At 36.8% G+C, this 24869-nt stretch overlaps 1 protein-coding gene across 1 annotated transcript in view; it reads left to right on the forward strand.

Annotated features, from left to right (window-relative positions):
* Window positions 1–24869, forward strand: part of LOC120526485 (galactose-3-O-sulfotransferase 2-like) — a 52985-nt gene that overhangs the window by 11747 nt on the left and 16369 nt on the right. The window contains exon 2 of the mRNA XM_039749650.1: window positions 21474–21587. Within this exon, the coding sequence (XP_039605584.1) occupies window positions 21474–21587 (114 nt within the window). The remainder of the gene's footprint in view (window positions 1–21473; window positions 21588–24869) is intronic.

Here is a 24869-nt window from a genome sequence, read left to right on the forward strand (position 1 = left end):
CAGCTCTAGTCAGGATATGCCAAACTGATGTAGTGAGTCTTCAGCCAGGATTTGAAAGCTGAGACCAAAGAGGCATCTCTTATAGTAGCAGGCAGACCATTCCACAGTTTAGGGGCCCTGTAACTAAAAGCTCGATCTCCCACTGTTATTTTATTAATCCTTTGGAATCATAAGCAGACCAGCATCGTAAGATCTTGATGTGCACTCTGGTTTGTGAGTCATGATAAGTTCAGCCAAGTAAAATGGACTTTGGCCATTTAAGGCTTTATATGTTAAAAGGAGGATTTTGAAATCTGGCCTAAATTTAACTGGGAGACAGTGTAAGGATTTAAGAACTGAAGTTATGTGTTCGTATTTTCTTGTTCTTGTAATAATTCTTGCAGCGGCATTTTGGATTAACTGGAGGCTGTATAAAGAACAATATATAAGACCAGGAATATTTTCACTACTCTCACACTTATATTCAGGTACTAATTGGCACAACCTGTACTCCAAAACACAGAGTAGTAACTGCATTCCATGCCAATTAATTCTTCTTAGGGGAAAACCTCAAAATGACAGCTTACAAGGCACTCTGGTGGCTCTAGTGCTCAGTATGTCTTATATGCTGTATAGCCTTGAAGAAGATAAGGCATTTGTATCCATATAGGTGCCAGAGAGAAAGAGATTGCCTTGGCTGAAGCATGCAGCATTTCCCAAGAACCCCAGGAGACGGGTGACTCAGCCACTGACAAGGATTCCTGACCCTCTTCCTAAAGAGAAAGTGAGGCTTAAGAAGTACAGTATATTGAAAACCTTTAAGAAGCATCTGGATGAGATATTAGGACAGTTTAGCTATTAGCTAAACATGTGAGACTGATGGACGACATAGTCTCCTCTCATTTGTTAAATTTCTTATGTTCTCAGGGGGCCAGGGAAGCTGACCCAGAGGTAGCAACACTTCCTGGCTGATAGAAGGCACACAGCCCCAGTTCGGAATGTAGAAAAACATGTCGTTCTTCTCTTATAGGTAGTTTTGGCCTGGTGTTCATAGAGCAAATGTAACGCCACTATAGCCTCAGAAGTCATTCTACAGCTTTGTTAAAAATGACTCTAGGAAAGAGTTCTCTAATTGGGTTACGTTGAGTTGTGAATTACAATTGAAGTGAGTGACAAAGGGTTGTGAATGGTTTACAGAAAGCCTTGCGATGGGTTACTGCTTACATGACTGAAACAACCCCCAACAGATGGCTTTTGTCAGCGATTCCTCAAGGGGGACCTCCCCTTTTTGGATGATGGTCAGTGGCAGTTCTCCATGAGGGGGACCACCAACCATCCCCAGCCTCTGTTACATTGTGATTACAGACTGCAAAGAAATGGAATAGGCAAAATCAGGTTGCAAGAAAAAGAAAACTTGAAGAATAACTGATCTAAATTAATGACTCTGCTCTTGTAATTGCCAGTTACACAGATATATAGTCTCACACCAGAAAGCAGATGTCTATTAACCAGTTAAGTAATACTTCAATTACTGTGCACTAAATTTCGTGTGCATTATTCATGTTCTCCAATTGAGAGTGTGCCCTTGGCACTCTACTTACTAGTCTCCCTTGTTTTTTGCTTTGTTTTTGGAGCAAGGAATACTTGACTCATTTCATGACTACTTCTTCAAAAAAGAAGAGCATGACATTGGAAAGCACAGTGCTGTTTGATTGTCTTTGTGCACACATTTTAGACCAGAGTGTTTGTATTATGACTGTTTGGGAAAACAGTGAGCCTGAATAGATTGAGAATTTAGACAGAGATGTAGCACATGTATTCTAGAGATTACAAGAGATTGGTCAGTAGTCCAAAGACCAAGACCAAAGCACTGAAGTCAAAAGTATCTTAAGTAACATTTTAGTTCAGAAACTACAAAAATGCTACTCACATACTGTTATGTAACAAGATCTTAACAAAGGCTTTTTTTGGTCTTAACAGTTACAGAGCTTTCAATAAAGTGGCTGTTTTTCTCTACGGTATGGTATAGTAAAATAGCCACTTTGGAATGGTCTGAGGTGGCTTATGTGGGACATATTTCTTTTGATATTGCATACTTCATTAAATAACCACTTTAGTGATTTTTTTGGAAGTGTAACCAGGAGCCTTTACGTTCTTCTCACATAGGAGTATATGAGTAGTCGATGTATTTTTGCAGTACCTAAACTAAAGTGTTATTGCATATTTCAGTAATTGCCAAAAGGAAAACCTAAAGTTGTAGTCAGGAAGCTGAAAGAACTTCAATGCCAAATACAACATCTATGTAAGTCTTTGCTTCATTTGATACTCAAACACTAGCATATTGCACGTCTTTCCATTGTGAATATAAGATGTGGAGATTTTTTTTTTTTTTGAGAAAAATCAAGTGGAATAACTTGATAAAAGTACCAGTAGCACCAGGTAACACAATAGGATAACAAAAAGAAAATTAAAGTAGTAGTAAACAAAATTACTACTGTAACATAATAAATTAAAGTTGCATTTGGTAAACAGGGTGGGGGGGTGGTGCTCCAAGGATCAGTACTGGGACTTCTCTTCTTCTCCATATACACTTCCTCATTAGGTCATGTAATCGCAGAAGAAGTCCAATTAATTCTTATAACACTGCTATACTGATGATATTCTGGTGTACCTGTCATTCCCTACCGATAACAACATGGTCTCAGCATGTCTTAGAAACTTCTCAGCTTGGATAAAGGAACACCATCTCCAATTCAACCTATCTCAGACTGAGCTCTTTATCGTCCCAGCCAGCCCTCCACTTCAACATAATATGTGCCTAATGCTTGATTCATTATCATTAGTACCTGCCAAGAAGTACGTAACCTTTGGGTGATGATTGATGACTAGCTTACCCTGGCCATCACAATGCAACAGTCTTCCATTCCTGCAGATTGCCTCTGTGTAACAGTGACAAGATGAGACCATAGCCTCTTGTCCAAGCACTGGTTACGCTGTGTCTTGACTATTCCAATGTACTGTTAAGCTACAGGAGACACTTCAGAATGCAACAGTCGAGATAGGCACATGTCACTAACTTTCTCAGGTTACTGCACTGGCTCCCAGCACACCCCAAGAACAAGTCATAAATGCTTGAATACATAGCAGTCAGTGGTTCTGCACCTACATATTGGAGGCTAGTCTTAAGACGCTACACTCCTACTGAAGAACAGCATCTGGAGATACCAACTCCACATGGTATCAGATTTAAGTTCAGCCTCTTGATATATAGCCCTCACTGTTGCAATGAGAAGACCCCCTCAGTGTGTTTATGAAGCATTTGAAGATTTTCCTGTTTTGTGAATATCTTCCTCACTTCTAATGGTTTTGATGCTAGGTTGTTCTGCTGTTAAGGTAACATTAACTAATCTTGTGCATTAATTTATTTAATGATTGCTTACTTATAAGGTCTAGGGCACTTCATTTGTTTTGGTCAAGTTTTGTAAGCTAGACCTTTTAACACTTGTTGCAAGACAGACCTTAACCGATGTTATCTTGATTGATTTAAAACTAAAAAACATTGGTCAAATGTGGAAAAGAGAGGTAGGTTTAAAATATTAAAGCACCAAGACTTTCTGACATTTGTAATTTGAACACTACTCTTTTTTTTAGTATTTTTTTTTAATCTGCTAATAGTACAAATATAAGTCTTACAATAGGAAATGTTACAAATATAACAAAGGGATTCTTTGACAAATAGGATTCTAAAGGCACTTTGCAGAATAAAAGGTTATCCTAAATTGTTTTTTGCAGATGCCTTAAAGTAGATATAGTTTTAAACTGTATCTGCTTAAGATAGTATATATGGAGAAAGTAGCCATGCTCCCAGCAATGAACCCTGGGGTCATCATGTTTAATGTCAAAGTGTACACATCTGTCTATTATATAATACAACACTAAGGTCTACGTGCGCAGTCCCTCTGAGCAATCTGATTGGTCAGTTTGGCTTTGATGACGTGACAAAAGAAGAAGTGTGAGTATGGGATGCACAAAGATGACTGAAGATGTATGAAGTGTGCAGAATGAGTTGTCTTTAAAGATAGAAAGTATAAAACCAGACAGGAGGTGAGAAAGGTGCTTTGAAAATAGTGGCAGAGTTTGTCTGAGAAGCAGGCTTTACAGGAACACACCTGAGAAAGGGAGCACCGATTAAGAGATGTCCACACGTGCTGATATAGAGGAAATGTGTTAAAGGTATGAGCAGGGCAAGAAATAGCATATACTTTTTAATTATTCATTTGTGTGAGGTGTGAAGTAAAGACTTAAGAACAGTATGTGACATTTAAAATGAAATACCATAGTCAACAAAGTCAAAAGCAACATTCGAGTGTATAAATGTGAAAATATCTTGTTGGATATTTTGTCTTAGTTAAATTTTTTCCAACTTTCCTTGGCCATTTGTGTATGAGTTTTGCAGTTGATTAGGGTGTTTTCCAGCCCTGGGAATTCTTTGATTTGATTTGTTTTTTACTTTATTACCTTTTTTTTTGTTTTGTTTGTTTCCATCACCATTTTTGAGTGCTGTTGTTGGGGTGTGTGTACTTTAAGGTTGTGAACTGTCAATCACGATACAAAGAGATAAAGGTTCTCCACAAGGTCATATCCGTATCTGAGTTCAGATTCTAAGTAATGAAACAAATCTTTGCTTTTCTTTTGGTTAATAGTCTGCTGGCTAAGATATAAATTTTGATTGTTTTTGACTCTCATTCATGCCTTGTGTTTTGTGGTTTCTGTAATTCTTGTTGTTCTGGTATTTGACATAATTATGTTATTTTTTCATATCTTATCTCCTGCTTACCTTATAAAACCGGTCACGCTGTCCTGCATAGTACAATAATTCTTTCAATAGTGTATATTAGAAAAGAAAAGCTTCTGACAGAAGCAAAAGCCACACTGAAACTCTCCAAATATTACATATTTATGAAATGAATATTATTATGAAGTCAATTATTGACATTACTGTCTGCATTACACACAAACACTCTCGACCCTAGTGTCATACCTTGCTGCTTTATGTTATAAACCAAACATATTCTCATTAAAATGTGGCTCACTTATTAGTCAGTTAGATTAGATAAACTTTATTAATCTCATGGAGAAATTTAGATGCATGCAGCAGAAGATGAATAAAAAAACAAGGATGCAGACTCGAGGACTAATAATACCGCAATTAATCAATCAAATGATAAGTAAATAAAAAAATGTATATTGTGCAGATATTTTAGAATTAATTTAGACTATATCAGGAGGAAGCATTAAATTGCCTGATAGTAGTGGGCAGAAAAGACTTCCAGAGGTGCTTCGTAGCACACCATGGTGGAATGAGCCTGTGGCTAAAAGTGCTCTATGACAGCGCCTCCTGGAGGGGATTTTTTATGATGGCATCCAAGTTTGCCACCATCCACTTTTCCACAACAGCTTCCAGTGTGTGTAGTATTTAAAGAAGATATGTGTTCAAATTTTCTGATAATTATATGGCTATTCCTTAATCTCCTCAGGCTTGCACATTACTTTCAATATTACATAACAGAGGACATTGTAATATTATTAACTGGTTTTGTACTACAGCCTGAGCAAAGATCTGACTGAAACCAGAAATTGTAGAGTTTTAGGAAATGCTAAAGTTGCTGTTTTTTCCAAGGACTTGGTAAGAAAATGTGCATTTAAAATAGGTTTATGATGATTATTTATGTTTTAAATTAGTCACTGTTTTAAATAGTAAGCAAAGGCTATTTTCATTTTTTTTTTTACTTTTTTTTATAGTAATTAGAGTGGGCAAAATTTCTTGTCATTTTAATGTTTTTATTTTAATTTAGCTGTACATCCTTACATAGTATGTAAGCAAATCTATATCATTGGGAATAATAAAGTTACAGTTCCCAAAAATACTTATAACTTTTTTTTTGTTGTACTGTAATCACAATTATGCAGTTGTCTGGTTTTAATCTGCATATTTAGTGGCAAGGCAGAGGAAGATTAAGTGTAATTAAGTGGTGATCTGAAACTGTTTAATTTATAGTGGAGACTATTTTGTTTTGAATATCAAAGCCAGAAATAGTATTTAGATCTAATGTATGATATTGAGAGTTTGTTAGACCTTTTAGAATTTGACAAAACTTCTTATAAGCCCACTAGTGCGTCTGTTACAAACGGATGTTAATTTAGGTTTCCTGTCCTATGTACAGCTGTAAAATGAAATGACTTACTTGCTTGCTACATCAACACACCAAGGAAGTAAAAGAAATACTAAGAGTATTACAATAGATATCAGACGTTTACACTGATACTATAAATGTTCACTATAACACAGAGATAGCTCATGTAAAATAATATTGAAAAAAGAAGAAAAGCTGTTTTAAATGTATAGGTTTAGGATTTTGTATTCCTGTAGATCGTTTCTCATGTTTTACATTCACACTCTTATATATAATACCAGATTGTGAAACAATGGGTAAGTAAACTTTCAGTTTGACATCTGAATAAAATAGAGTTCTTTTGAAAATGTGACTACTTTCCTGACAAAGTAGTGGTGCTGATGCACCTTCTTGATTAATGTGGTTTTGTGATTAGACCAAGCCATATTAATAATACTTTTGAAGACGCGGCCAGGGGAAGCTTTCACAAATTTGAGTTGTTTAAAAATTGCAGACTATAAGGACATCAGAGCAGATTACCAAGATTTATATAACTGATCAGGAATATGCAAGAGTGCAAAATGATTAAATCTATTGCTAAAGTTTGTCTTTGTAATTTCAATATATTCTTTTGATTACAAAGGAAACAGCAGATTATCTTTAAGCCATGTCACCATCATTAACCTAGGACTAATAAGATTTTAGCACAACACATAAAGAGAAAATTTGGAATGCAGTTAAGAATGCCACTGAGAGCACAAACAAACAACTAACACATTTTATGGTGTGGAAGAATGATTTCAGGGTAACATAGCATTCATCTTAAAGAAATAGCATAAAGGCTTAGCATATATTCGAAACCTGTTCAGGCACACCAGGAAACCAGATAAAGGTCACGTGAAGAACAAAATATACACTGAAATATAAGAATTGGTTTAGGAAAAATACTGAGATGGTCAAGTAAATAAAGAATATACCACAAGAAAGGCTGATGTAATATGCAAAAAGGTACTGAAGGATGAGTAAGAGATGACTAAGAAATGTCCTATACCTGTAAACAAGAATGTTATATGCACAGGAATTTCAAAGGTGGTGGCACAAGTCAAAGGTACAGTATAAGAAGAACCAGAATATAACATAACAGACTTTTATTTTATATAAATTATTTGGATGTAAACCAATGAACCAGCCAGAGTAAAATGTATACATTGATTGACACTGTATGTAAATGTAATAGTTTATAAAATGAACCTCTGTTCTTAGTTTCTCTGACCATTCTGACCATGCTGTAACAGACTGTTTTTGAAGAGTTCTCCATCTAAGGCATTTTGCTGAGGAGTAATTAAAAGATACAATGAACAGCTTTTCTCCTGCCGGATTACTGAATTGTCCTGTTGGAGGATGTTTCTGTCTTTAATAAGATGTTAAATTTCGACCAGTTTTTGGTGCCCAACATTAAGGCGTTCTGTACCCCGGAGGGAACTCCCAGCAGAATCTCAAAAGATGTGAAGCCAATGCTGTGAAATTGGAACAGAGTTGTTCCCATCTGCGTGGGACTCCCCTCCGGAGGATGCTACGGACCTTTAAACAGTAGGAGGAGAATATTAATTTGTTCGTTTGGGGATAAGGCGCTGGGTTATATACCAAGCCGTTGGAATAGGGAGTGATTTCTGTCTAGAGTTAAGGTAGTTTTTAGTGTAGTTAAGAGCATTTTGCCCACTAGAGAGGGCATAAGTCCTATTAAGAAAAGAAATTGGTCATTAAAATAGGGTTAGGATTAACCCTTGGAGACTTCTGGTCTTCAGTTCGAGTGGAGACTTTTTGTCTTCGGTTGAATTAGCTTTTGGAGACTTGATTGTCTTCAGTTCAAGTGGCTCTTGGAGTCAATTCAAGTAGTTTTAAGTGAAGGACGCTTCACGCTCATAGTGGGACAGTGGATGCCACATTATATGCTATGTTACCCTAAAATTACTCCTCCAGAAAGGAATAAAGTAGATTATTTGTAGTGTGAAGAAAAGATGTTCAAGCCAAATTCTTCTTGTATAAAATACAAATATCACAACTTGATACTCTCTGCTTAGAATAACATGATAAACCTATGAGGGTCTTTGAGATTTAACCTGGTATAATCTCACTGCAAAGCAGGAATACCAGACAAGATGGTTATCCAGTAGAAATTTATAAAACATTTTCAACTTAATTTACACCATTATAGTTAACAATGTTTACTGAAGCTAGAGAAAGTAATATTCTATCAAAATAATTATGCCAAGCATCAATTACTGCCTTTGCAAATAAAAATAAAGATTTGCTTGATTGAGCATCTTATAGACCACTTTCACTTCTGAATAATGATGTTAAAATCCTTACAAAGGTTTTAGCTAAATGAACAGAGAAAATGCTCTCTATAATATTGCAAGATCACATCAAATTTGTTAAAGACAGATATTTAGTATCCAGTTCTCACCACTTGTTTAATGTGATATATTTTCTACAGAATCTGAATTTGCAGAGCTCTGGATTCAAAACTAATTTGAAGAAGAGTGGGTTTTTCCAATAAATTCTTTCTTACACACTGGACCAAGCTAGGTAATGTTTTGCTGATTTATCAGATCAGTTTAAACACTCGCAAATTATTATACAAAAGAAAACAATAATAAACACATCACTTGACATTATCACTGTGCTGGCTACTTTGAAAATCAATTCTGTAACTAAAGTGTTTAAAAAGTCTGGTCTTGATGCAGACAATAATGGTCAACCCATCTCTCACTTAACCTGTACTGTCGGAGGTTCTTGACCGTGTTGTGGCCTTCCAACAAACTATTTAATTAACTTATAATAAATTGATGGAACCCTCTCGGTCTAGTTTAGAGCACAGCACAGCTGTGAAACTGCTTCGATTCAGCATACTATTGATTTGCGTATGGCCACAGACTCTATAAAAACCAACATAATAATTCTATTAGACTTTAGAACAGCATTTGACATGGTCAAGCATGATATTCCACTGCCAATAATGGAGAATATCTTGGGTGTGTCTGGCACTAACGTCCAGTGGTTAAAGTCGCATCTGATGGGTAGGCAAGAGTTTGCTAGTCCTAGCAACAGCCTGTCCAGCTTGGCAAAAGTCACACAAGGAGTTGTCCCTCAAGGTTCTGTCCTCATTCCTCTGTGTATACAATACATGCTTCTCTTGATGATATTATTCTAAGCTTTGGACTGGATTGTCATTTTTATTTAATGATACTCCGGTGCATTTCAATGTTAAAAGTGAAAGTTCCTCTGATATTTCTCAGCTCACAACTTGCCTAAGTGGAATTAAAATCTGGATAGAATATAACTCTTTAAAATTAAAGTACAACAAAACTGAAGTTGGCCTTTATGATTATCTCATTAGATTTTCTTCTACTTCAAGGAATCATGGTGTCATTTTTGATTCCTCTCTTTCTTATTCTACCCACATAAACTACAGTAAAAAAATATTCATACTTCCACCTCTGTAACACATCCCACATTCACTCATTCCTCTCCTTTTCTAAAGCTGAAAAACTTGTTCATGCTTTTATTACATTCTGCATGGACTGCTGTACTTCCTTACTGGCAGGTGCCCCTTCTAATCTGTTATCACAACTCCAGTTGGTTCAAAACTGTGCTGCCAGAGTCCTCACACAAACCTACAATAGAGTAAATAACAATCATCTTACTCTGCGTTCATTGACTCCACATCTATTACAGAATTGAGCATAAAATTCTAATAATAGGCCATAAATCTTTACATAGACTACATCACCTCCTCCATCACTATGCTCCTGTTTGCCCCGCTAAGGTCTACTGATTCTGGCATTCCTGTTGTGCCCCAACAAAAGCTGTTATTGAATCACTAAGTGATTGACCTGTGCTCTATGAATTACTTCTGTAAATTTAATGAGATCAAGTGACTCAATTCATGCTTTTGAAACATAAATTAAAACAAATGTATTCAGGAAGGCATTTAACTTACTCTGACATTTTGACCATTTTTTTTAGTTTATTGTCTTTGTCTAGGTGCTCAGGATGATTTACGTTTAAATCACAAATGATGTTATTTTTTCAGGGTTTTCTTGTAGTATTTTGTATTTTTGTGTGCTGTTCTGGTTTGTCTTTTGTTCTATCTAATTCTGTGTCTCATATGTTTATGTTTATTTAGTATTTTATGCAGAAACAAATGTTGTATATGCCTTGTTATTCATTTGGAATTTCTGTGATTCACTTAAAGCATGGGAAAGATGTTATAAGAATAAAATCTACTATTATTATTATTATTATTATTATTATTACAAAAAGCTCTATTTACACATAATTATATGAAGGAAAACATTAAACATATTAGAAAATTAGAACAATCTAGACAAGAACAGGCCATTCAGCCCAAAAAAGCTGTCCAATCCTATCCAATTAATTCTTCCAAAATAAGTTGAGTTTTGAAAGTTCCTAAAGTCCTGCTGTCTACCAAATTACTTAGTAACTTATTCCATGTGTCCCTCTGTAATGAACAGATTCTAGATTATCTGTCAAGTTGGTTTCACCTGCAAACACATCACACAACACTCAATGACCCAGAATGACAAAGCAAAAACAGGAATTAGGAAATGTTTGCAAATGTACTAAAAATCTAAACTACGATATCACATTGACACGTGTATTCAGTACCTGTCTTATTACACTTGAAGTTTGACTCATTTACATTCCATTGTATTATTCATCATTGAGATGTTTCTACACCTTGTTTGGAGCCCACCTGTGATCACTTCAATTAACTGCACATGATTAGGAAAGGCACACACCTGTCTATATAAGGTTCATCAATTGACAGTGTGTATCAGAGCAAAAACCAAGCCATGAGGCCGAAAGAAATTACCTTCAGAGCTTAGAGCAAACTGTATCTAGACACAGATCTAGAGATAGCTACAAAGAAATTGTGGCAGCATTGAAGGTTCCCAAGAGCACAGCTACCTTCATGATTCTCAAATGGAAGAAGTTTGGAACAACTATGAATCTTCCTAGAGCTAGCTGCCTAACCAGATTGAGCTGTCATAGAAGGGCCATGGTGAACTCAAATGTGACTCTGGCTTAGTTCCAGAGAACCTGTGTGGAGGTGGAAGACAGGCCTCCCTGACTGTGAGAAGCAAGACTCTTTGTTCTGATGAAGCCAAGATTAGTGGCATTTCTGAAAAAAACAGGCACTGCATACCACCTGTGCAATACCATTCCAAAGATGAAGCAATGTGGTGGAAGCATAATTTGGTAGAGTTGTTTTTCAGTGCCAGGAACTGGAAGGCTAAAGAGGACTAAGTACAAAGCCAGAACCAGACTTGAACCCAAACGAACATCTCTGGAGAAAACTGAAAACAGATTGTAGAGCTTGAGAGAATCTGCAGAGAAGAATGACAGAAAATCCTCAAATCCATCTGTGTGAAGCTTGTTGCATCATACCCAAGAAGACTCCAGGCTAGAATTTCTGCCAAAGGAGCTTTGACATAGTACTAGGTAAAGGGTCTCAATACATGTGTTAATGGGATATTTCAATTTTAATTTTTAATAAATGTGAAAAAAAATAAATACTGTGTTTGCTTTGTCATTCCAGGGTTTTGAGTGTTGTTTGATATGGAGAAAAATAAATGTAAACAATTTCAGCACAAAGTTGCAACATAACAAAAAGTGAAGTGGTCTGAATATTGTCTGAATCCTCTGTGTATATTCAGAATATCCATACATTAAAAAGGCAACTCTACAATGAACTAAAGCTGAAGGGGAAAATCACACCTGTTGGTGAGGTGTGGAAAGGAATCTTGTTTAAATTTCTCTCTGTATGCTTTATTGTGATCTTCAGTTAACAACGATTAACTTCAATTATCCAGCCTTCCAGTAGTTAACCATTTTAAAGATACGGAAAAAATGTGGGACACATGTTAAGGCGAAAAAAACTTAACTATTATGTTCCTTATACAGTCATGTGAAAAAGTATTTACACCCCATAGGTTAAATCTCGTAATAGCAAATACCAAAGTAACACAATTTTCAGAGTAATGAATACTTTTTGTGGACCCGGACAAACATTCATACAACATGATGTTAAGTGAATCTCATTTTAATGTAATGTAAATCTTAATATAACAGATGTTTTTTCGACCAAAATTGGTCACCAAAGATAAGAATGTAATGCAAAAAATACGTATTGCTGCTCCTACACTTTCTGCACTGATTCTCGGGAACCCTGTAACAGGTTGTCTTAGAGAGAGAGAGAGAGAGTCTGTTGCAAAATTTCCAGTCCGGCATGCTTGGCGAATGTGTAGGCACGACGTCATATACATAGCCAAATTCTTAGTCAGTGCTCTACCAACCGTCCATGTGGATAGTTGTGTTGTGTCCGGATACCGCACTGTTTGAGTTTCATAGTGCTTCTCAAGTTTTCTTTGAGATGAACAAAAAAATGGAGACACAGCATTAGTTAATGCTGAATGAAAATTAATAATCCTGGAAAAATTTGATTCCAGAATGAAGAAAAATTACGTGGTGAAGGCATTTTGGAATCGCTCCTTCATCTTCATCCACGAAATTGTTTTCATTCTCTGTTTTCATACCTGTATTTCTGTTTTAAAAAAGTTATATCTAACATCTCATTTTCATCCTGTATTCATACCTGTATTTCTTTAATTTAAAAAATTACATCTAATGTCTCTCTTTCACTCTGTATTTCTATCAAAAAAAGTTACAACTAATGTCTCATTTTCAAATAAAAATTTTTTTGCAGCTTAAGAAGTGCTGGGTATTGTCAAGCTTGGGTTGCAGAGTTAAACAAGAGACAGGAAGGTTAGTGCAGGTTTTCAAGGAAAATACAGGTACTTTTTTACTATATAGTGAAGACAGGTACTGTCTCAAGACTTCATTCAGAATAGGAGCTGTTAGGAGCCACAGCACAGGTGATCATCCTGCTTAAGCTTCTATCTTCAGATTAGAACACCAACAGCTCGGAATCACCACTGTGGCAGACGCAGTTTGAAGAGGACAAATCAGGAGTGTGTGAGAGCAGATAAAAGCTCAATGTTAAATGTTAAACATTGTGCAAAAAGCATTGTACACAGTAACCCTGATCCTGCAGAGGGCAACCAATTGCTTTCCCTTGGTTTAATGTTTACTAGATGCAGCAGGGCAGCTACGGAGCTGTACTTGCACCATTGCCGTTAGACATGGCGAATCTTCGGCGGCCCTGGTCACAGTATATTTTCCCCATATTAGTTATAATGAAATTTACATTATAATGAAATATTTTTATGGTCCCAGGAGTTTTGTTATAATGGGATTCCACCTATATGTAGGGCTGCAGCAACTTATCGTCATAATCAATCATCAAAAACGTTGGCAACGATCACTTTCATCGATTAGTTGATTATGGCATTAGCCTAAGTATGTTGAACGTCACTACTTCATTCAGTTGTGAACGCATTTGAAAAAAGGCAGACGGTAAGCAAGAGCCAGAAAAGACAGTGCCACCTAAGAGTTTAGGAGTGCTGTACTCTGAACACAGGAAAAATAAAAGGTTGTGAACTGCAAAATGTGTAAGTCTGGCCTCGTATAGTATTAGAGCATAACGGAAATGCACAAACATTTGAATAGGAAGCATACCGTTACAGGCTTTGTGAAGAAGGAAGACTTGCTGTCATACTAGTAAGTTGAATGTTATTTCAGCGTTATGTGATACAGATATATGAATTCAGTGAGAAGTAGAAGTGAGGAATCATTCGAGTCATAGTCTAGCCCTCTACAATGCGAATAAAACACTAGAAGGTGTGATAGAATTTTATGATGGGTGACTAAAAACATGTGTTATTAGCCAATAGCCACTAGCTACTAGGTGTTTTTTTTGGACTTGGTCATTCTTCTAAATTATAGTGCTGCATTACTCGCTCACAAACACAGCATTAGTGTGTGTGTGTGTGTGTTTACAAAAAATGGTTGCAAAGAAACATAAGTCCATGTCCAATCAAAAGAATTTTCTTTCAAGTCTTGTGTGCAAAGAAATCAGCAAGAGTGCAGCATTGAATCCCACAGCACATCAAGTCACAAGACAGAGTCAGGGTGGAATTGAGAAAGTTCCAGATTAGTTGGCTATCAGACTTCACTGGCTTCTATACAATCTGGAGGATGTGCAGGTACTGCTGGAGCAAGCCTAGTTTAGCTGGTAAAACTGATTTTTTGGCAGGATCACAGAGTTTCAAACTTGAAAATCCAACAGAACACTCGTGACAGCAAATGACATGCATCAGGCTGTGACAGTATGTTGGTTGCAAGCAAATGTGCCAGAGAATCTGTGGTGGTAAAAGGTTTCCAGAAGCAAAAATTGACAAGTGACGATGCCAAAATATGTAAACTTTCAGTTAAAATAAACTCAGCATACCACTTAGCAAAGAAAGTACTGAGTTTCACACAAATGAAATCACTTGTTTTGCTGCAAAAGAAAAATAGTCTGGACTTTTCCCTCACATATGACAACAATGTTTATTATGCTGAACTAATTTCAAATATTACTGCACACATACAAAAAAGGAAAACTAAATAAAGTTATGATGGTGCAACAGATTGTGTGCTGGTCAGATATTTACATGATGCTTTTCAGTAAATTGTCACTTTCACAGAAACAACAAAAATTTAATGTTTAATGTGATTCTGAATACATAAGCCAAATTTCAGGTTTTAATTAATTTATTAAAAATGGTTGTGTTTGTAAGGAAATTTTGTGTGTGTGTTCATTGCACAACCAGATCCATAAGTAAGTGCAACTAAGTGTTTTATTTCTATTTATTAGTATTAATTTTCTTTGTATTATTATATAAATGTTGTATAAAAGCCTATATTTTATTTAAACTATTTTTAAGAAGTATTATTTTTTTTAAAAACTACATTTCTGACAATTTTACACAGACCTGTTTAATTGGTGAAAGGTTCATTTTAACACACTTCATGTATGTAATTGCAAATGCCATGTTTTTTTCAATCCATCTGATCGTTAATAATAATAATAATAGATTTTATTTATATTGCACTTTATATTTAACAATCTCAAAGTGCTACAAAATAAGAATAAGTTAACAAACAAGAAATCTATAAAAATAATTTTACAAAATGCCTTTCTAAAAAGATAAGTTTTTAGGTTTCGTTTGAAGGCATCGGTCGACTGTGGGGCTCTCAAGTAGTCAGGGAGGGAATTCCACAGCCTCGGCCCCACCGAAGAAAAGGCCCTATCACCCATACTGCTAAGCTTAGTCCCATCATTTACATACAGTATATCTTTTCTAAAATGATCTATCCAAACTATGAACAATGTCATTAATTATAGTCATTGTTAGGTCACATATTTTGGGAGCCCCATACACAAAGAACATTTTGGGCAGAATTCTTAGACAGTATCTGGCAATCCAGACGCTTTAATGGCAACATTTGGAGTAATACCTTCCATCTATCCATCCATTTTCTTAACCCTCTTATCCAGATGGGATAATATTATCCAATGAAAAAATCAATTGTGATACCCTATACTACACTACACAGAATATTTTTTCTTTACTACAAGGATCTTAATCTATCTTACAAAACTTTCTTTGCTTGATTGCTGCCGATTGTACATGACTCAGAATTTGTTTCCAAGGCTTTGCAAACATGCTGTTCACATGCCATCATTATTTGATGGCACGCACTGTGGTTGTCAAAACTATTGAAATATTGATAAGTATCAATGTCAACATTTTAATATTACTTCAATACTCATTCTTCATGGTATCATTATTGAATCCTACATTAGGAATGCAATTTTGGTTCACCATGCCTAGAGTTGCAGCCATATTTCCACAAACTCATGGGTGTTAATATGGCAACCTTGGCAGCTTCGGATCACCATTGTGTCTATAGCATGTAGTCAGTACTATTAGACATGTGGGGGTGATGGTCCTCCTCAGTGTCCAGGGTGCTGTTTTGGTATGTTAAGAGGCATGATCATTGAATTTCAATAATTAGTGTCATATCAAAGTTTAAATTTTGCTATTTTGACAATCTTAGTGCATACAACTTTGAGAAGGTCTTCACACAAATGAAAATTCATAAAAGCAAGTACATAAATTCATTGATGGGACATCCTGCATCTCAGTTGATATTAATTGTTTGTGCAGTAGCCAGCAATTTTATGTTCATGACCAGAAGAGTGTCAGAGCAAGATGACTGTCATACTGATGTTTGAATGTGGGTCTTAATAGCTTTCAATAGCAAGTTTAACAGTTAAATCATTTCTTGGGGCTTGTATACTCCAAGCTTATCTATGTCATCAACATAGACTGCCTCAGTTCATAGGCACACCAAGGTTTGATACGGCCAACAAATCATTATTGACAATTCAGCCTACCACCAAAAATGGTTGCCTACCCCTTGTCTGGATCGTGATTATGGTGCTCTAACTCTAAATTATATTAGAAAAATTTATGCATTTTAAAAAGTGCAATCTAATTCCCTTTATCTACTTTGGAACAGAAGTGGTGGGTAGAACACAGAGCCCCTGGTCACTTCTTTTTCCTGCAAGCCTGAGACCAGAGGTATAATACCAAGGCAAAAGGTACACATAGTATGTGTTGTTAAATACAATAGAATTAATTTTGTATAGCTCAAAATTACACAAGGAGTGCCACAATGGGCTTTAACAGGCCCTGTGTTTTTGACATCCCCCCAGATTTGACTCTTTTAGAAGACAAGATAATTCTCTCAAAAAAATCCCTTGTAGGGAAAAAATGGAAGAAATTTCAGGAAAGGCAATTCAGAGTGAGACCTCTTTCCAGGTAGGTTGGGCATGCAGTGGGTGTTAAAAAATAGGGTAAGAGCAATATAATGCACAGAACAGAAAACAAGTAATCCTCAATACAATACAGTAGTACAATAGTGATAGTACAAGTACAGAGCAAAATACAGAGTAGATGATATCACATAATAGGATTACAATTTTTTCAGAGTCCTGAAGACCTCGGCCATCAACCTGCCTCCCCACTATTGGCCAATCCACAGCTGAGTCAGTGCTGGGCCGGCCAATTTAGTGAAATAACCCTTCTACCCGATGATTCTGGTGCTCCTGTATCAGAGATGACTTTTAGGCAAGCAAGTGAGTACCAAGAAGAGAAACCGAATAAGTAAGGGTTAGTAATAAATTATAAATATTTTATCCAGTTTCCTCCCACAGTCCAAAGACATACATGTTAGGTGAATTGGCAATCCTAAATTGTCCCTAGTGTGTGCTTGATGTGTGTGTGTGTGTATGGCACCCTGCCCAGGGTTTGCTTCCTGCCTTGCGCCCTGTGTTGGCTGGGATTGGCTCCAGCAGACCCCCGTGACCCTGTAGTTAGGATATTGCGGGTTGGATAATGGATGGATATTACTTATGTTTTAGTGCTAATGACTAACAACAGAGATGTATTATGCACAGCTAATCAGCAGCTCAAGTCTGGGTATGCTAAACTGAAGTAGATAATGTTCAGGCGGGATCTGAAAGCTGAGACTGAAGGGACATTTCTTATATGTAGTAGCAGACAGACCATTCCACAGCTTTGGGACCCTGTACATACAGGAATCGATTTGGCAGATAAGAACTAAACCGGGCAAGGGCTGAGCGTTAAGTCTAACAACATGATTACAGTGGAGTTTCCTTCATCAGAGGAAATCAGAATGTCATTTACAACATGCGTGAGTGCCTTTTCTGTACTTTGACCAGTGCGGAAGCCAGAGTGGAATTTCTCGAATAAATTGTAATGCGTAAGGTGAGACTCAAGCTGACTGGCGAATGAGAAACAAAGTCAATTTGATATGGGTGTATATTCATTAAGTACTGTATATGTGGGTCTAGGTGTGACTTTTTAAGTAATGGTTTGATGACTGACACTTTTAGCGCATCAGGTACTGCGTCATGCAATAATGAGGTATAGATAATGCTAAGAATTGGTGATACACGAACATCCATTGTACTTTTTTACTAGTTATGTTGGCACTGGATTTTGGAACAAGTAGTAGATTTAATTTTAGAAATTAAAGTTAAGACTTTCTGTTCTGTTATATGATTAAAATTTCTAAAGTGTTGAATGCAAGGTGTAACAGGTTTTGCCATCCTAGTATACAGTTTGTACTGTGATGCTGAGATCTGAGGTGGAGTGGTGGCTCTGAGGCCAGGGATCTGCACTGGCAATCGGAAGGTTGGAATCCCATAAATGCCAAAAGGGACTCTGCTCTTTTGGGCCCTTAAGCAAGGCCCTTAACCTGCAATTGCTGAGTAGTGAGAAAAGCACTATATAAATGGAAAGAGTTATTATTAATTATCTGGGATCTTATATTTTTAATTTTCTCATTAAAGAAGTTCATAAAGTCTGTACTGCCAATATGTATTGGTATTTTGGACTGTAGAGCTGAATTCCTATTTGTTAAATTATCCATTGTTCTAAACAGTAAACAAGAATTATTATTATTGTTATTTATTATTTTAGAATAGTAGTCTGAGTGAGCTTTAAAGAGGGCTTTTTATATTTTTTAATATTCGCTGCCCATGCAATTTGTAAGACCTCTAGTTGTTGTTCTCCATCTGTGGTCCAGTTTTCGACACTAATTTAAGAGTTTGAGTGTTCACATTTAATATGGCTGAATTGGTGCTGCTGATTATGGGCATGCACTGATTATGGTGGGACCTGGAGAGACTGAAGCCGAATCAGAAGTAATCGAATTGTCTAAACAAACCGAGTCGATCCAATTTTTGGTTTGCCTAATTGCTATCAGGTTCCTAACATGGTCCTCCAATTCCCATATTTTCTAAATTAACTAAGCGGTTTTGGTAGGTGAAGCTGTCTGTATTGTCGGGTGGAAAACCCGAACTGTACATAATGCAAGACATTCAACATATAAACGTGCCTTCAACGGGCAGAGAACAGATGAAACTTGCGTTTAGTGCTGCTTTCAGTGCGTTCTGCGTTTAGCTGAATCACTAGGAGACCATCATTTTAAGCTTTCACCACCCCTTTTGGTGATTGACTTCAACTAAGCACTGTTGGTTACTTCTCCTCGATGTATGTGTGCTTTACTCCAGTTGAACTTACCTGATATTTGACTAGTTTTTGGCTTTTTTTGTTTCTTTTCTGATGTTTGTGAAAAGCTACATGCGTGTGCGACATGCTGCTGCTCTGTGCTTCTGCTCGCTGCAGCTCATTGCCAATAAACACTGACGATGCACTTTCATTGGTTTGTGGTTTGATAGTCTCCAGTAAATATTCATTGTCACAGAAATTGGAATGTGTGTTAGCTTCAGCTTGATGAGAGTAAGAATTTTACCAATTTTATTTAAAAAGAAAGCAAATATACAGTAATACAGATGATGTAACTTTGTGGCTAACATGCTGGTTAAGGTATAAAATATGGGTTTACATCTTTCTGTTAAATCTTTATTTTATTTATTGCCATTAGCAATTTGTACCATTCCAAGGCCAAGATTGGTTGAATTATGAAACATGACAACTTTGGGGTATAGTAAGTAATAAATTGCAGTTTTAGATATTTTCATAATTGTAAGCACATAAAATGTAGAGCTTTTGGTGCACAGAAGCTTCAAATTGTAACAAAGAAACATTGTCAGACTTGCTTAGTCCAAGGCACCAATGTGCCCCTCAACATAAAGAAGTGAGGGTTGATAAATGTTAAGCCACTGACCTTTTCATTTTAACCTGTGGTACTTTTTATTTTTATATTTTGGAAAAGGAGGCAAAAAATGTAAACATCAGCCCCATTCAGCTAATCTGCAGTTATAGACTGGCCCAGGTTGGGTCTTAGTGGTTATATGAATGGGCCTCATTCAGCTTTGGTTTTTGTTTTGTAACTGATACTGCCAGGATAGGCTGTGGCCACCTGGGACCTTCAATTGGATTAAGTGGGTCTTAGAATGTTATGCTTAAAAAAAAAAACCCTGCATCTTGCACCCGTAAATTCTAACCATGTTGGCAGTATTTACAAGAGTACCTGCTTTGTTTGCTACATGTCTTGCTTCCAAACATAATGGAATGGAACTCTACAGCTTTCTGATGAACATGTTACCAGTAGCAGTCACAGGATGAGTTTACAGCATATGAGGACCAGGCTGAATCCCAGAAACCTGCATATCAAGGTTTAAAGCAACAGTGATCAGCGTCGGTCTTGGAGGGCTGCAGCGGCTGCAGGTTTTTGTTCCAACCCAGTTGCTTAATTAGAAGCCAGTCTTCACCAATCTTCTTCTTTCAGCTGCTCCTGTTAGGGGTTGCCACAGCGGATCATCTTCTTCCATATATTCCTGTCCTCTGTGTCTTGCTCTGTTACACCCATAACCTGCATGTCCTCTCTCACCACATCCATAAACCTTCTGTTTTCCTCTTGTCTGGCAGCTCTATTCTTAACATCTTATTTAATGTCATTGCTTGTTAGTGTTTTCACTTTGAAATGTCATGTCATTCTTAAATCATAGATTTCTTTTCCTTTCTAATGACATCATCCAAATGATTTGAAGCCTAAAACAGATGAGTAATTTCCAGTGCTTCATTATTGCTAAGTATTTTATTAAACCAAATAGTACATGATGAATACATACTGGTGTAAATGGAAACAAGTTAGATGGAGAACTGCTGGTTTCTTTGTCACTTGCATCTTATTGCTAATAAGGACCAGTTAAAATAATGAATATGGCTGTTTAAGACTAAAATAAGCAATTAAGGATTCAAAATCTTGACAAGCAAGACTACTAATATAAAGCATAAAAATGTCACTTGAGCAGTAAGTGTGTCATAAGAACTTTTCTTGAAGCAACTGGGTTGGAACAAAAAGTTGCAGTCAACGTTGCTCACCCCTGATTTAAAGGGTCTGAGTGTTAAATAGCAAATCAATGAAATGAAATTAATTAGCAGGAGAAAACTGGTCACTTATTGAGAAAATGGTTAGAATAAAAGCCTGTAGCCAATGTGGCCCTCCAACATCAAAGTCGGGCACCCCTGGTTTAAAGGTATTCAGGTATACCAAATTCACTATCCAGTGTTCGAAGATATAAAATATTTGGGAAAATAACAGTTGTACTCTGGCAGTTTGACCTGTACCTTTACATACAGTAACATTTCTCTACATACTGTAAGAACTCTATTAGGTCTCTTCCAGTTTTAAATTTGTTTACAGTTGTAGAATTTTCTGCATTCTAGGATGCTGGAGAAAAACAACATCTCAACCCCCTTATTATTGTTATTTTTTTTTATCCTTCAGAAAGATGAGAGGCTGGATCTGCTGCTGGGTACAGGTCCGGAAGAACTTCACCACCTTGTTCGTAGGGATTATCTTTGCAGCCCTCCTCATATTGGGAGTCAACTTTCATACAAGGTACCTGGTTCAGACTAATTACTACCAAGGGGTCAGCAACAGGGTCAGGTTTAATCCCCTCACATCACGGAGGTAAGAACCAGTAGCACATTAGCTCAAAGCTGTTATATCATGGTTCGACATGTTATAGTCACTGCCTAAAAAAGACCTTCATAACAAAAAATGGGTGTTTTGTTGTCGGTGGCCAATCTAGTGGTAATCCAAAATTATTCCAATAAACCTCCTTACTTGCCATGGACTGGCGCCCAGTTCAGCGTTTGTTCCTGCCTTGCATCCTATGCTAGCTGGAATACAACAACATTTATTTATATAGCACATTTTCATACAAACAGTAGCTCAAAGTGCTTTACATAATAAAGAATAGAAAAATAAAAGACACAGTAAGAAAATAAAATAAGTTAACATTAATTAACATAGAATAAGAGTAAGGTCCATTGGCCAGGGTGGACAGAAAAAACAAAAAAAAACTCCAGACGGCTGGAGAAAAAAATAAAATCTGTAGGGATTCCAGACCATTAGACTGCCCAGTCCCCTCTGGGCATTCTACCTAACATAAATAGGCCCCTGAAGACCCCCATGACCCTCTTCAGGACTCAGTGGGTTAGAAAATGACTGACTGATTGACTGAACCTACTCACTGGTTTTTGATGGTAGAAGGTCCGAAAGATTCTGTGATCTAACTCAGTATTTAAATGCTGCAGATTAGGATTTTTTTTAAATTGCTGGCACATATTTACAATTTATTTTGAAATAACTTTGATTATGTGAGACCCCTGACTGTGTGTGATTATTTACAGTATTTTGCAACCAAGAAAATTTGGCTTTTAAACAAGCTACATGACGAAAACAGATATCATTCACCCATCTTCTAAGCAGTTCACCTAGTTCAGGTCCACAGGAAGCAAGTGTGTATGATGGCAGCTTTGAATGTTAAGTTGGAACCAACTGTGGATAGGCTGCCTCTCACTCATACCAGGACAATCTTGAGCTACCAGTTAATGTGTTTGGGATTTGGGAGAAACCCTGACACATTTAAACTGTACAGCTCCACAAAAGCAGTACTGCTGGAAAAGATTGAAACTCAGCACTTTGCAGTAGTAAGGTATGCACATACTCTAAAAATGCTGACCATGACTGAGTCCTCAGTTGCATATGTCAGCACTATCACAAGTCTTCTCAGATCAAAGAAAAATGAAGCAGAAGAAATTCTAAATAGAACTTGTGACCTGAGGTGCAGTTTGAATGAAATCCATGTTTCACTGCATTTCACTTTTGAATATTATTCACTGAGTGAGATGTTCTTGACGATTGTTTTTAACTAGTCAGTTATACGCCAGTGGGATTTGATTTAAACGTCTTTTCCGTTTGATTCATTTAAATTGCCACTGAATTACTGAAGCAGATCCACTGATTGGAAAAGTTGGCTCTAATTTGCTAAAAACGCATGTAAATGTAAATGAAAGATTTCAGAAGCTCTCTGGGCTCTCAGTCAATGTTAAAAACATCAAGAAAAGGAAATTCTGAGGCATGAAATACAAAAATGTTTTATCTGCCGATGTTGGCACAAGGGGTCACACTGCTGCCTGACAGCTCAGAGCAGGGGTGTCCAACTCCAGACCTGGAGGGCCACAGTGGCTACAGGTTTTCATTCTAACCATTTTCTTAATTAGTGAGCCATTTTTGCTGCTGATTAACTTGTTTTGCCTGAGTTTTAATTGATCTGGCTCAGAACCCTTTAGTTGTTTGTTTTTCCTTAATGAGCAGCCAAACAATAATGAGACACAAAACGAGCCACCACATGACCATCTAACCTGAAAATAAAGAAAGCTGAAGATGTAGGTCACGTTGGTCTGCTCACATCACCAAAACATCTTGACAGTGGTCTTAGAAAAAACAGAACACCAACAAGTCATGATATTCAGCAACAGCTTTAATTAACAGCGAGAATTGGCTTCTTATTAAAAAAACTGGTTAGAGTGAAATTGGCTAGAGTTTGACATTCCAATTTAACTGGTCATCTGTTGTCTCGTTTCACATCTCATTTCTGTTTGGCTGCCATTTAATGAAGAAACAAATCAATTCAGAGAACTGAATCCTCAAAAACATGGCTATTAAAATGAAGGGAAAAGGAGTTAATTAGCAGTGAAAACTGATCACTGATTAGGAAAAGGGTTAGAATGAAAACCTGCAGCCACTGCAGCCCACCAGGACACCCCAGGCTCAGAGTCTCAGTTTCAGATCCCTGTCTTTGTGTCGTTTGCAACATTTTTCCCATTCTTGTATGTTTTTTCCTCCAGGTACTCTGAAAGACATGCATTTTGATTTAATTGCCAAATCTAAATTAACACCACGTGAGTGTGGAGTTTCATGTGATTGGATCCAGTGATAGACTGGCACTCCATTCAGCGTTGGTTCCGGCTTTTCACTTGATGCTGCTGAAATAGGCTCTGGCCACCACAACCTGAACTGAGTGGTTTGATAAGGGATGGAAGTTTTTATCATAATAGTATACCTTTAAAAACCAGTGGACTGTTTTATTTATGCAGTTGTCTCTTGGGTTTACCCGGTTTTTAAAAAGAGATGAGATATTGGGACAACTTAGCTTTTAGCTAACCAAACAAGTTTGATGGACTGAATGATCTACTTGTGTTTGTCAAACCCTTTATCTTTTAATGGGATCAGCACTGTGATACAGTGCCATTCTTTTCAATCATATGATTCTGTCTGGAGCTTAATGGTTTGCTGAATCTTCACCAATCAAGAGGCATACAGCAGGTTTATTATACTGTATTTCAGAAAGTCTGAAACAATATTTCTCTGTTGGACCCTTACAGTGAGTGAAAGTTTTATTTTACTCTCTGAAATAAATAAATTGCTGGTGTGGTGGTGGAATATTTAGTGCTGTTACCTCATTATTTCAGAGTTTGAATTCTGCACCCAGTTGTTGTCCATGAGGAATTTGCTTTATGTCTGCTTAGGTTTTTGTCCAGTTTTCTTCCCACATGCCCAAAGATGTGAATGTTCAGTTAACTGGCATTTCTGAAGTGCCCTTTGAGTGAGTATGTACATGAGTAGGCTCAGTGACAGATTGGTGTCTATCCAGGGTTACTCCTACCTTGTGCTCTGTGATGCCAGGATAGGCTTAGCTGGGGTTTGAACATAGTATATACTGTAAATATCTACATTAACCAGGTTGTTCAAAAATAGAATGTATAGCAGAATATATAGCAAATCAGGGGCAGGGATAGATAGATAGATAGATAGATAGATAGATAGATAGAT

This window comes from Polypterus senegalus, chromosome 3, assembly GCF_016835505.1.
Source record: "Polypterus senegalus isolate Bchr_013 chromosome 3, ASM1683550v1, whole genome shotgun sequence".
Taxonomy (NCBI): Eukaryota; Metazoa; Chordata; class Cladistia; order Polypteriformes; family Polypteridae; genus Polypterus; species Polypterus senegalus.